The following is a 14,488-nucleotide window of genomic DNA, read 5'->3' as shown; positions in this document are numbered from 1 at the left end:
TTCCAAAATTTATATCTTTAAAAAAAAAAAAAAAGAATTATCGAGACCTTGACAATTTATTCGATAGCTTGGTAGAATTGTGAAGAGCAGATTCAATCTCGACCATAGAGGAGATCGACGACACGTTTTCATCGAGGCTGTTTGTCGGACGAGATAGCGCGGATAAAGGAATAATTGGCGAAGGTGTTAAACTTCGAGAATCTATCATTCTCGTGTACCTGAAATGATACGAACGAAATAAAGTATTTGCGAATAATCGGATAATCGATAGAGATGAAATCGAATACCTTCCAGTTTCTTCGTTTCTCCGAGTATCTTCTATCACCCCGCTCGAGTTCATGGTATCGTAATGAGGTTGGGAATTGACCACAACAGTGTTGCATATCGCTAATACGATTAGAAATTCTTGTAGATGTTGCCTAAATGTACCTATAAGAAGATCTTCCTTCAATCGCGAGGAAGGTATCAAATTTTTCCCATCTCCGCCATGCGAATAATCCTGCCCTCCTACGGCGCACCGTCTAAACAGCATTTTATTTTCAGTGAGCGTGCCAGTTTTGTCAGAGAATATATACTGCACCTATTGAAGTGGAGAGAGATAGAGAAAGAAAGAGAAAAAAAAAAAAACGTTGCATCCTTCCATCGGGATCAATTTGATGGGGGGAGGGGGGAGTGAAAAAACAAAAAAAAAAAACTCGATCGATCGATCGGTATACCCACCTGGCCCAATTCCTCTGTAATATTGAGGGCGCGACATTCGGCCGAGCGTCCCGTCTCCGCGTCATAGAGGGCGATGTCGTGCCCAATGTGATAAACTTGGCCGACTTTCGCCATTTCAAGAGTGACGTAAAGGCTTAAAGGTATCATCACTTGAAGTATAATAACAAACGTCCAGAACGTTAGCATACTTTCGTAATTCGGATCCTGGAGGATCGGTATGAACGGGACAAATGTTAAATCGGAAAACTCGGCGAGCCAGAACCGACAACCGGTCGCGCCTGTCAAGCATAACACAACTAAAATCGCCACACACCATATAACGTCACTGTTCATCCGTTTCTCCAATTTTGAACGCTGAAAAAAATATCCCTTCCCTCTTAATACCTTTTTTTTCATCGTCATTTTCAAAACTTTCATCGTTTCGTTCATAATTTTTGATCGATAAATTTTGTTACATATATATATACCTTGTATCTGGGTCCGCCATGATTGAGCATCGCTTTCGTCTCATGGCCGGCGTATATCACTATACCCTCGACGAAATCCGTATTCTTTAACAAACACTGCCTGAGCAAAAGGTTCTCCGTAGAGACAGGTACTCTGCCACCGTTCGGATGTACAACAGCTCCATGGAACCTATACGCAATTTATTATCTTATTGATTACTCGCTCTCGAATAGAGGGACGGTATAAAGGAACAGAACTCACCGATATATCCTGGTGCTCGGTTGATCGACCTCGATCACGGAACGAAACTTGGCCGGTTGGAACGTGTCCTGGAGATCCACGAAACCTCTCACGACTTGTCGCTCCTTCAAATTGGTCTCGCCGTCCAGATTGCACGTATCTATGTACGCTACGCCTTGAGGATCGCTGCTTCGTAGAAGCAGCAGATCAGCCGGCACGAGTTCGTTGTTCGAGAGGTGAACCAGGTCACCGACCTTCACATCTTTCCACGCTACCTTTGCATACCTGTCGTCCTCGCTGTAATCGCAAAAACTTTTTTTTTTCTACAAACGAAATATATATATATTTTTTTTTTTTCTAAAATATCAAGTGCTCGATATTCTAAGTTTAAACTTAGACGATTATTTGCTTCCAGTAGGCGACTACTGGACTATTCGAGTACGAGATCTTGGCAATCGACGACGATATATATATATATATATGTAATAATAACCAAACTGTCACAGCGGTCAAACGTCTATTATTTCTTAATTGATTGTCATCGTTGTTCACCGCTTCTAATCAAGATGTTTATTGATGAGAAATTGTCGAATGGTAGGGTTCGACTCTGTGTGTAAATCGAAAAATAAAAATATAAAAAAAAAAAAAAAAAAAAAAAAAAGACAAACTTAATGCTAGTCGTTTGTTTATTAACATAGATGAAGTAAAACGGAGATTAAATTTTAATCATAATTTTTTTCCTTCCTCTTCTTCTTCTTGCTCAATGAATACATTATTCAAAATTGTAAATTTCCACTTCTCGATCTTATTATCATTACATTTTTGCATTTGCAGAGAACGTGCAGATATTTTTAGATTCATAAAGCAACCATTTAAACGGGTTTAGACGACGAGGCCACGATGCCCTTGTTAAATTAACAATTTTCTTTGTTGCATTTTTTTTTTTTTTTTTTTAATATTCGTAGAATGAGGTGCCATTTTAACAGAAAATGGGATGAACGTGTAATTTTATTAATTCGAAATGTATAAAAATTGGATACATTCGACAGAGATTAATACGATTAAGATAAAACGATGAAGATAAATAATTTCAACACTTTTGAAGACCGAACGAGATTCTCTTTTCTTTCTCTTTGCGTTCGTTTATACACAAGAAACGAATAAATCTGACCTAGACTTTCATTTAAGAGGTCGCCATTATGCGTCCTTTTTTGTCGCCAGATAAGAATCATTGATCTCTGTAACCTTTGTAACCATTTACTTTATATTTTCTTCCACTTGTTTCAATCGAAATACATATATGCTCCAAGAAATATACATATATATATATATAGAGAAATACATCTATAATTAGAAACGAACGAGATCGAAACGTAATATAAACGTAAAATGTTAAATTTATTTTTTTTTAATCTATAATAAAAAAAAAATTGTTCTTGCATTTTAATTGCTCGAAGTATTTGCAGAAACGATTGAAAATTCTCAAAGATAGGAGCAACTCGTTCCATCATCTCAATTTTTAGAATTAAATTAACCTGTACTTTGTTTGAGAACAAAGATTTATATATACATATAAATACATAACTTGTATCTGACGTCAAGAGAAGAAAAAAATTCGATGTATTTTTAATTTATAATATCTCATCTGAATAAACCATGTTTTTCAAATAATCGTCTTTTTTAACGGTGATGAATGAAAATTGCACGCGCAAGAATTTGCATTTCTTTCGAGGTCATTCGGGAGAAACGCCGATTAATATTGTTACTGTTCGAGGATTATTAATTTAACGGTAAGTTTATAAAGAAGTCTTATCACTTTTCGTATTATTTAAAATAGTTTCTCACGTTATTTATTCACGGGCATTCGATATTAATTATCGACTTATAGAAGGCATATTTTAAGCAAATGGATTATTCAATTTATTACAAATACGTTTCCGCCACTCATGACGATTTAAATTTTAATAATAACGAGGCGCCGATGAATCGAACACGATGGCGACAGCGAGTAGGCAGCCTTAGAAATTCTTTCATCTAACACGTTTTTGTTATATATATATATATAATAATAATTTCACACAATTTTTTTCTCCTGTAATAATTATTCTGAAAAGATATTAAAACGACATTTATTCATGTTTGTTTGGTTGTGAATAATTTAATAAAAATTTTCCAACGCGCGAATTAACACGCGAAATGTATACGACAAAAAAATTTCAAAGGATTCGTTATTCTCAATCGATCACGTTATCTAACTAAAGGAAAGAATTCCAACAAAATAGTTTCTTTAAAGCTGTTCCGCCGTTTTTGTTTATGTATATCGCTATGTATATTGTTTTTCTTCCATTGAATTATCAATTCCATTGACATCATTATAATTATGCAAAAAAATTGTTGATAATAATTTTAACTCGTTAATAAATATGTATTAACTTTTGAGATATCTATATTATCATTTTTAATTTAATTTTTTGAAAATAAATGATGATCATTTTAAAAGATTCGAATCCTTATCGCAAAGGAATAAAGCCTTGAATCTTTCCGCGTTACGCTATCGAAATATATCTATTTAATTACACGAAATCAATTTACGTTTTTGCTGCAATATCTTATTTATCGCGACATTATTTGTGACAATAAAAAATTTAATCGTGATAAAAATGAAACGATGCACCTGGGAAAAGTTATTAAGATTCTCGTAACTGATTGAAGAACGAAATAAACTAATCACAAATATTTATACGTTTCAACGTTATAGGTGGATAGAAAGACATAGAAATGGGTAATTATCGACAAATTTCATTGTCACGATGAACGTGCCATCATCTCTCGTGTTATTCGTATCCAGGAAATGATCGAGGAAAATAGCTCAAAGATTATGACAACCGGTTTTATTCGTAAACTTTCCTTTACTTTCTTTCTTTTTTTTTTTTTATTCTTCACGTTTTCAATTAACGCAAATCTCCAATCTTTACAAACAAAATCTTTTACAACGAAACGACAATCTTTACGAACCTCTTTACTTCGTTTAGATTTTTGTTAAGTTTCTTTCTAAAATGGTAATCGTTCCGAGAAAAAGACGTTTTTACGAACATTCATATTTTAAGAAACTCTATTACGAGTTATTTGACGCGATAACGACAACAATGTGGTAAATAAAAGATATCGATCTTACCTGTAGTTCCACGTGAACTACATTATGTTTTTAAAAAAAAATGATCGAATCCAATTTGTAAAACAAGGATATTTGTACAATTAATTTTTTTATACTAGATTAAATAAATTATATCCATATACGATACACGACATTTATTTTATGTATCACACGCGACTCTTGCAGGTATTGAGAAACGTATATTCTTTCGATTTTAAAATATATATAATAACTACTTTGAAAAGTTCGTCTGCAATCTATATATTACAGACAATTATTTTTCTATGTAAAAATCTATGTAGAAAGTTTTTTCTCTTAGTGTAATTATCGAAACGATTTAACGTATAAATTCAGATAACAATTTGAGAAGGGCATGGAATTAGAATCGCGTGACAATATCTCGCGGGCGAATGCCACGTTGCGCTATAACGATATACGAGAGCTCGCGACCCACATAACCTCGAACCAGTCAAAGTGTATTAATCGAACTGGAATTCGTGGCGAAGGTCTGCTCGTTCTTGACATTGCAAAGTACATCGCGTGGAAAACGGTGTGACCGACTGTCGATCTCGTCACTGAACGAAATTAAACGAGAGGCCTAAAGAAGGTCATCGAGCGCATGCGTGTAACCGCGTATTAAGTGGGTAAAGGTCACAAGAAACACACGTAACCACGGAAGAAAGAACTTCTCGTCGTATCAGTCTGTATCTGCTTAAGCTCGAGCTCATGCCAATTCTTTTAACTACGGTTGAACACGTAAACACGCCCCCGCTTAAATGTTAACGAGATTCGATTAACAATTGTGGGTATGACTGATCAAATCGATCGCGTATGAAAATTCTAGGTTAAGTTCGTCACGTCTATTTCTCGCGAAGGAAACAGGCCAAATAGGTGAAACACTTTTGTGTCGATCTTTCTATTCTATTTTTAACAATGTTAAATTTCAATGTTAAATTTGATCTGTAACGATAAAGGGACGATATCTTTGGCATTGCTCTGTGAATTATATATATCTTTAAAAAGGAAACGAGGCGAAACGAAACGAACCACGATCGTAACGACGCGATGCATATCTCCGGTATATGCGTAGATCGGTTTATGTTAATTCAAGATCGTAACGCTGGTTAATTACGTGTATCGGTTGAAATGGTACACTGTGATCGAAATAACGGAATGTAGGTATATATATATATATACTGATCGTTGTTCGATTTTGAACAGGAGAATAACAGACTCTTCTACGGGAAAGCACGCAACCTACACAGTTCGCAATTTTCCCTCGACCTCCTTTCCTTTGCGCTTCTCGAAAACGTCTGTCAGCCCCGTTAGCTTTCTTTCAATGACGGTGAATTCTCTTTCTCCCTTCCTCTCTCTCTTTCTCTCTCTCTGTCGCTTTCGAACTTACGTTAGCATCGTCTGCTTGAACATTCTTTAATACTGCCGTTTCCGCCGATCTTTTCACGAGAAAACGTCGATCGATGTAAATGAATAAATTGATATATTACAAAGGAAATCGATAAAATGGAGATCATTAAGCGTTACGATTTTAAACAATTTATTTTTATTAATAATATATCTTATATCTTACTATGCAATGAAATAGGTATATAGTATATCCCTTAAAGTCTTGACAAATTTATTACTTATATACGTAATTAAAAATTTATTAAAAATTGTATGTAATTAAAATTCATGACTTTTATCAAATATTAAATTTTTATTAAAGAAATAAATTCTAAAACTTTTGAATGTAAGTAATGTATGTATAGTATATATATATATATATAAATATATAATGAACATTTCTATAAATTCATTTACATTAATCACTAATTAATTGATGATTAAATTGTAATTAGTTATGCAAATATCACCTAACGATACGAAGTGAATAATTAAAAAAAAAAAAAATTTTAAAAAAAGGAGATTATTGGAGAAAAAAAATGATAATGGAATGCAATTTATCATAATTCATTAATTAAAGATATCATTGATTTAATATGCAGAGTATAATCAATACATCAAATATGATTGCAAAAAACTGACGATTATTAATTCAATAATCGCGATACAGGACAATACCGATAATATTCTATAATTCTGCAATATCCGGGACAGGAAAAAAAGTATTAGCTATGAGAAATATCGAGGTGATTTCAATCGAAGGCCACGATCAGACTCTAAGCAGACAGAAGTGCATTAATAAATCAGCAACGACTCGTTTATAGTCTACCATATTTTCTCGAGAAGTGATAACTTTGAACAAAGGGAAAAATTAGAAGAAATTGAGTGGCGTGACGAAGGACAAGATCAGAACGTTGTATTATTTTACAAATCGTTCTATTGCGTGCTGGAATTGTTGCACATCGATCGTTTTGCGAAATTGAGTTATATTATAAATGACGTACAATAGTCGTTTCTACCAACCGATATTTATTTTCGCATTTTTGTGTCATAAGTGGTACAATACAATATTTAAGAATCTTACGTCTTTCTGATCAAATCTTTATTAGATCCTAATCACTTAGGTTCAGAATTACTTAATAATTACTTGAAAACTTGGCGAATGAGGAAAATATATTTTTCTTGAACAATTTCAAAAGTTTTATCTTATTCAAACATTTTTAACAATTTTTAATAATTGTTATCGATTATGTTATCTATATATAGATATAATTTTTTAACGATAATCGATCTGTCAAGTTGTAATTTATTTATTGATCGATATCAATTACAAGTTGGGCATAAATATTTTTATCGTAATTATCATACGTCGAAGAGATCTCGATTGAATCGAATCGTTCGACGGATTTCGATAGTCGATACTTATCGCAAAATTCTTTCTATGAAGCTAGTAATGATTTGCTTTGAGTTCACGTATTTATCCGTGTAATTTTAGAGAATGATGTAAAGTAGATGTAAATTAAGGTAAAAGATAAAGATGGAAATGGAAAACGAGATATTTGAGAATGAACGATGATATCTTTCAAATCGTCCGATTCCCTTCCCTTAACCTAAAAAATCAACTAACCTAACATTTCTAGTACGTTCTCGTAAAATGTAGATGCAGATTGATCGAAGGTAATTCTATTTCGAGACTTAGGTTTAATGTTGTTTATTAAAATATGATGCTATTTTAAGATCTTCTGGCACACGCCTATTATAACTACCTTGAAATTCTTCCTCGGCACAAGGAAACAAATATACTGATAAAATTGGATTTGCAGTATACGATGGCTAAATAAGGAAAGAAATAAAACAAGATGATAATCGTAATTCTAAAAACGCGTTTCGTGTCCACTATTATCTTCCATTCTTTACAAACTACTCTCCGATTACATTTTTTGATCGAATCACACGGTTGATAAAACCTTTTCGTAAATTCAGGGACAAGATCGATCGGAAAATTAAAGTTCCAAACACGATAATTCTCTTCCGCGATAGAATAAAGAGAGAACACTTTCCTTTCTACGTTTGGCCGACCATTTGTGCTTCAATCCGCATGCCTTCGATTAACAACCAATGCCATCGAAATTCCTCGGTCAAAGAAACGGTAAATGAGAGAGGTAAAGGAACGTTCAAAACATCCATACCGAAAAGAGAATTGTTTAAAATATGAAAATTTGTATTCATCAAAAACCCATTCGTCGCGAAAATATATTCATCAAAAAAAAAAAAAAAAAGAAGAAAAAAAAGCGACGCTTATTTTAAACTAAAAATTTGTCACCAAAAATATCAAATGCGTATTTTGGCACGGTTTTATTCTCACTCAGCCTTGAACCCTTCTATTCGAATGATTCATTCTGCGAGATTACATAAAGTTTTTCAATTCTATAAAGTAGAATTGATGAAATGAACGGGTACACGCATGATTCAATAACCTAACCTAAATCTTAACACAAGCCTATTTATTTTATATTCAGTCGTTTTAATTGACGGATATTCAATAATTCACAAGATATTAATAAATTTTAGAAAAAAGTACTTTTTAAAAAAAGTATTACTTATTTTTTTACATTGTCTGTTGATAGGTTAACGTTGAAAAAGATCGTAATCTACATGACGTCAGTATTTATCGTAGAGGAAACTAAGCAGTGTCCTCCCAGTACATATTTTTCGGATAAATGCTTTCTTATTCTTATTCGAAATAATTTCCTTCATACAAAATAAAGATATCCATACTATTCTAAATATTAATCAATTTATAAAAATCTTCTTATTATTAAGTATCTAATTACTAAATATCTAACAAACCTGTTACAGATTCTTAATTAATTAATGCAAAACAACAACTTGAAAAGTATTATAAAACGCTCGTTAAAGACGTTACTTACCGAACATAGACACGACAAGTAGAATTATTTACACGGCGATCGCTGATAAGCCTCCGATGATCCTCGAAATAATCCTTCAACGCCGTCACGCCGAGCACAAAAATGATGGGTATCACGGAAATCTCTTTGCCGAAGGCATTTATGACTGGCACCCAATTAAGCAGAACGATAAATACAAAATATATATTGGCCACACGGCGGAATTGTTCGAAAAAATTGCGAGGTAGGAAGCTCAGCAAGGTGTACTTTGTCGTACGTACTCTGAAAGCATGTCGAATAAACCGGAATTCAAGTATGACAAGTATGTACAATTTTCACTTTCGTCTCCGAGTAGACTACGACTTTTCGCCAACGTATAAAACGAGGAAGGAAGTAAGCATTTAAATGATAATTTACCTGTTATTCACTCTCTTGCCATTGGGATGTTGACTCGGTGGTGTTTTCGGCGGCACTAAATGATTCGGTACTATTGTCCTTAAACGAGGTTCCTCTGGTAACGGACCAAAGTAACGAGCCCAAAGTTTTCTCCACCAAGGAGGTTCGGCGCTACGTCTTATCGTGTATATCGACTCTGATCTATAAATAACACGCAAGATAAAAAAGAAACGATGACGATGAGATATTTAAAAAATAAATAGTAATGCACGCTTTCACAAGTAAAAATTAGATCACAGATAATGCGTTGAACCGTCGGTAATGGTAGAAAGAAAATCGCTCGGTAAGTAAGGAATATATAACCGAACAAATACGACCAATATTCACAATGTTTTACAGTTTTAAACTTGCGGTATTATCGCGAAATGCTGCGAACTTTGGGCGAGCTACGTGATCACAATAAAAATGGTATACATACTAATCGCTCTCTCTCTCTCTCTCTCTCTCTCTCTCTCTCTCTCTCTCTCTCTCTCTCTCTCCGGATAATAAAAAAAGAAGTTATTTTTGAACGTTTAACCGAATTACAGCGACCAGTCGATCCGTCGGACGATACTAAGACGAGTAGATCCATTTTGACTGGATCAACGAAGATGGATCTATGGAAGGATTACTTAAAAACATCGTACGTTCGAGGCGGAAATACGATACCTGGACGCTTGTCGCGAATGGCCCCTGAAAGAGGGCACTTTCCCAGCTGTGGGCGGCTTCGAATCCTCCTTGTGGCCAGGGGGAAGTATAAAATCCGTTTTCGACCCGACACGGCTGTGCCCCGTGACCGAGTGCCCCTGAACGTCGACCACCTGACCCTGGCTGAACGCTCTCTGGTGGCCGGGCTTCTTCAAGGCCGAGGGCCTCGCGCCGCCATCGATCTGGGACAAAGGGCCCATACGATGGGACCCGTAGGCGTAAGGCTGGAATCCTGTCAAGCATTCCGCCAACATTCCACCGTGGCTTGCCGATCTCGCGTGGGTCCTCGGGAACGGCCTCCGCCTGCCTCGCCCACCGAGATCCTCGTCGACCACGGCGGCGTTCTCGTTCTCGGTCTTCCCCTTTGCGAGCGTCGCGCTCGTGGGCGCGGGGACGATGGAGGCCGGGGCATCGGGTACAGCCGTGGCGGCCACCGACTGTGCCGACTGAGTCGTCGAAGCGGTGTAATGTTGGCAACCCGGGAACACGTAAACTGACGCCTGCCTGTCGATCTTGTTGCTCGCTGCTTCTGGCGTACCGGCTTCGGACATGCTTGCACATCTGCCGACAAGTTACCAAGAATAAGTGTTATCTGTTATGTTCAGGGACGACGAATGTGCGGGGAACGAGCATTGTTCGAATCTTGCTTCGATGAAAATAACGCCGAGGCAGAAAAAATACGCAGAGTGTAAATAATCGAAGGAAGGAAAAATTGACGGTCGATTCTTTTTTTTTTTTTTTGCATCGTTGAAATTTTCCGAAAAAATGAAATTCGATATAATGATGATAATTTATTCGAAGAAAGAGGGACGGGGAGGGGTGGAGAGGAGAGATAACTGTAAAGGATTTGCAGGAAATGACGCGATACCATTTCCAATCTAATTGTACTGCTCTCTCCTTGTCGCGAGTGCGCTTGCACTTAGGCCAACATAGATGTACTGCTATTAATAAGATTGTAAAAAGAAAAAAAAAGTTTATCGAGCAAATACAACGCAAATCGATCGATTAAAGTCGTCGATAGTGCTTCTGAAAATTTTACAAAATGCAAAACGTTAATCATCTTATACTAAATAATCCAATAGTATTTTTCACAAGATCGGCTTTATATTGTTCCGTCTGTCAAACCTTGGAGACTTCGATGTAATGTAAAAAAAAAAAAAAAAAAAAAAAAAAAAGAAAATCGAGGGAAAAAAAATGAATCGAAATCTCCGGAAACGATTCGAAAAAGTAAGATTTATTCGCGATGCCCTCTCCTCTTCTCCTCTTTCTTATTGTTCTCGTATAATATACTAATCTAAAACAAGCAAATACTAATCCCATAATTGTACCGTTAATAATCCAAAAATCCGTTTCAACAAAAATGATATATGTTTCTTGATAAGTTTTAAAACGAATTCAATAATTCTAATAACGTCTGTAAGATCCAAAAAAAAAAAAAAAAAAAAAAAAGTCAGAGAAGTCAGGCTGAAGCGAAATCGACGGACGATTCAGTCAGCAATCGGTCGACTTTTTTCCTTTTTTTTAATTTTACGCAATATCAAGCTCTTGTTCCTTTCTCTTCGCAACCGCATTTGTACTACCGATGAATACGTGTAAATTTCTATGTTCGAAAACCTATCAATTGTCAACTATGTGTTTATGAAGACTAACGAAAATGCTCTCTCGATTTCGCACCTATTTGCTCTTCCTCTTTTTACCATCGTACGAACTTCGCGAACTAGACTTCAAAAAATTATTTAAAAATTAGATCAATATAAGCATATTTTTTATAGAGATTTTAAAGAGAAAACAAATAATTAAAAAAGAAAAAAAAATCGATAGATAAAAAAATACCTCGAGATAAATTGCATTGGCACGAATTGTATTAATTGTATTTAATTTAGAAACGATGATAGCCACAATTGTGCAGAATTACATTATCGGGAAGTGATCCAAGACTGAACGAACCTTCTTCGATGTCATCATCGAATGGAAATTTATTTCAAAAATAATCTCGAGGAAAAGGATTTAAAAGATAAAGATACTAGACTCGAACAAGACGTCAAAAGTTAAAATAATCAATTTGCTATTTCGATGATACCTCGATTGTTTTCGAGGCTAATATTCCAAGGCCGTGGCAAGATTTTATCACGTAAGAATTGGCTCGAATACCTGGTACCTTTGAACCAGAAACTTGATACGATCGAAACGAAAGAATACACAAAGATACCGAGTTGCTCATCGACGGTCATAGAAAACGAACTTGTTTGCCGTGCACGTAAACCAAAGGATTCCGTTGGTGATCAATAACAGTTACATAGTGTCGACGTAAATCTCTCTCGAGTTCTATACGGGTAATATCAAGGGTAGAAAAGTTGAAGAATGAAATTGGGTCAAGCGAATATCTATGCTTCATAAAACCATAGCAGGATTTTTACCTGTTTCGAACGCAAAATATAAAATGACGATACGTACGTACGCTTCGAATAATGATTTCGAATTGTTTATCGCTTATCATTTGTTAACTTAATGATAGAAAAAATAATAATTCCTTTATCAGTCGAACCTGATATCGGGTTTACTTTAATATAAGTACACGTAAAAGCTATCGTAGCTATCGTTTATACCACGATGGATTTCGAATCCGTTAACATTATATTTAGCCTAACGAAAGCTTTTCGCCGAAAAGGAAACATTAATGATAGGAAACATTAGCAATATTTACGATAAGAGGAAAGCATTCACGTTTAATAAACATTGTAAATAACGAGCAAAAGATAAACAACGCGTACACGCCCAAGGTAAAACGTTAATAATACGCCTTGTTATCTATCGGTCGATTAGTTTCAGATAGCAACTCACCACTCGCCAAATGGACTACAATCTAATACGCAAAAATGCGATATATTTTCCATGCATTTACTCGATGCCCTACACGTTTCGAATTTCATCGATCAAGTTCATCTTTTTAACTTGCGAATATCGAACAAATTTATTTTAATTCTGTCGCGGCACTCTTCTATTTTGTCAATGCAAAAGCAACGTCAGCAACGTTCTACGCGTTCTTTCATGTGCACCAGAATTTCCGTACGAGCGAATCATTCGCACTATATATATATATATATATTTTTCTCTTGGACGGATAACGAAACAGGGATGAAACTTATTTCTTTTTTCACTTTAGAAAACTATTCAGGAATACTCAGAGTAAGCGTAACCGGTTTTGTGACCAGAGACTACGACCGTCGGTCACTTTGAAAAAAAACTACAACCGATTCCCGAAAGTAACTTCGATCCATATTCGACAATATAACATACACAAACATATTGGAATTAATTGATCGACTTTATCTCTATTATATATATATATATATATATATATATGTAGATTTTCAACTTAGAAAAAATAATTAAACGATCGTAACATAACTATTTTATTTTCTTGATTTAATATATTTAATATACTTTTTTTCAATTAATTTTATTTTATTCTATCATATCTTAATGTTTCTATCATGGATTTTTTTATCATAAACAATTTAATCGTTCCTGCTTTTCCGGACTATCTCGTTACCGTTTCGCTAGAACGCTTTATACATACTTCCGCATTTTAACTTTCTCATAAAATATAAGTAAATAATAAAAACACAGAGTACTGGAAATTATGAAACGCGAAAACAAAATTTCAAATCTCGAATACGATATAAATTATGTCAAACCGTATATGTCTGACAATTGCAGATCGTTTAAGGATTATCTCTAGTTCAACGTTTACCCGAGGATCGCGCTTTTTCATGAAAATTATTCTGAATTTGATGACGTACTAGAAAGTACAATATGCATTTGTTGACATTAACATTAAACATTATGTCGCACAAAAACGAAATAATGAATTGGAAATGTATCATTTTCTGGTAAACATCTCTTATTTTACACAAATATCTTTTCAATTTTAATAGTATACATATCAAGATATATTATCAAAAATTTAAATAAAATTAAATTACATAAAAACGATAATAGGACAAAAAAAATCTAGAACTTACATTTTTCCAAGCTCCCAACGTGGTCCACGTGGCCTTGGTTAACGCTTGTGGAAGCCCAAGGGGTGGCTCACAGTTATCCCCCACGTCCCCGAACTTTTAACACATTGAATATATAACTAAATCGAATCAGGAAAAACAATTTTTACTTACACATGTCTTTTCTTAAAAGAAAAATAACGAATATATTATAATGAAGCGCGTTTCTCAGAGTATTTCTACCGAAATATTAAATTTAATACATATTTACATGTTAAAATATTTAATGCTCAATGAAATAATTTCTATAACAATTACATTGTTCTGTTCACGATCGTCTTGAGAAATACAGAGAGATATTGCAAACACGCTCCTTGTCGCGTCTCGATGCTTATTCGCGTTCCGCGGCAACAAACTGAATGACCTTACTGTCGTGCACGCACTGACAATTCCTATCGGTCGACCTATCA

General features: G+C 34.8%; 1 protein-coding gene and 2 long non-coding RNA genes across 6 annotated transcripts in view; 2 read left to right on the top strand and 1 right to left on the bottom strand.

Moving 5' to 3' along the window:
• The window catches only part of LOC100863783 (phospholipid-transporting ATPase VD), an 18,152-nt gene extending 3,664 nt beyond the window's left edge, over positions 1–14,488 (bottom strand). Inside the window, exons 1-10 of one of the 4 annotated variants that reach the window (XM_003696836.4) lie at positions 14,337–14,488; positions 14,043–14,158; positions 9,979–10,578; positions 9,292–9,471; positions 8,896–9,156; positions 1,429–1,704; positions 1,188–1,356; positions 721–1,074; positions 288–580; positions 48–218 (exon numbers count right to left, since the gene is read on the bottom strand). In XM_003696836.4, coding sequence (XP_003696884.2) covers positions 48–218; positions 288–580; positions 721–1,074; positions 1,188–1,356; positions 1,429–1,704; positions 8,896–9,156; positions 9,292–9,471; positions 9,979–10,568 — 2,294 coding nt within the window. In that variant the 5' untranslated portion in view covers positions 10,569–10,578; positions 14,043–14,158; positions 14,337–14,488. Of the gene's footprint in view, positions 1–47; positions 219–287; positions 581–720; positions 1,075–1,187; positions 1,357–1,428; positions 1,705–8,895; positions 9,157–9,291; positions 9,472–9,978; positions 10,579–14,042; positions 14,159–14,192 lie in introns of all 4 variants that reach the window. The other 3 variants (XM_086906599.1, XM_086906598.1, XM_031918688.2) reach the window with 3 other exon arrangements.
• LOC147657831 (uncharacterized) lies at positions 7,295–8,280 on the top strand. Its single transcript, XR_015291686.1, has 2 exons — positions 7,295–7,642; positions 7,703–8,280. It is a non-coding gene; the product is annotated as an uncharacterized LOC147657831 (long non-coding RNA).
• LOC147657830 (uncharacterized) lies at positions 9,467–12,561 on the top strand. The gene is made up of 2 exons (XR_015291688.1): positions 9,467–9,738; positions 9,858–12,561. It is a non-coding gene; the product is annotated as an uncharacterized LOC147657830 (long non-coding RNA).

This window comes from Apis florea, unplaced genomic scaffold, assembly GCF_048593485.1.
Source record: "Apis florea isolate Af1SG1 unplaced genomic scaffold, ASM4859348v1 contig_2495_pilon, whole genome shotgun sequence".
Lineage (NCBI taxonomy): Eukaryota > Metazoa > Arthropoda > Insecta > Hymenoptera > Apidae > Apis > Apis florea.
This window is presented reverse-complemented; position numbering and strand designations above follow the sequence as displayed.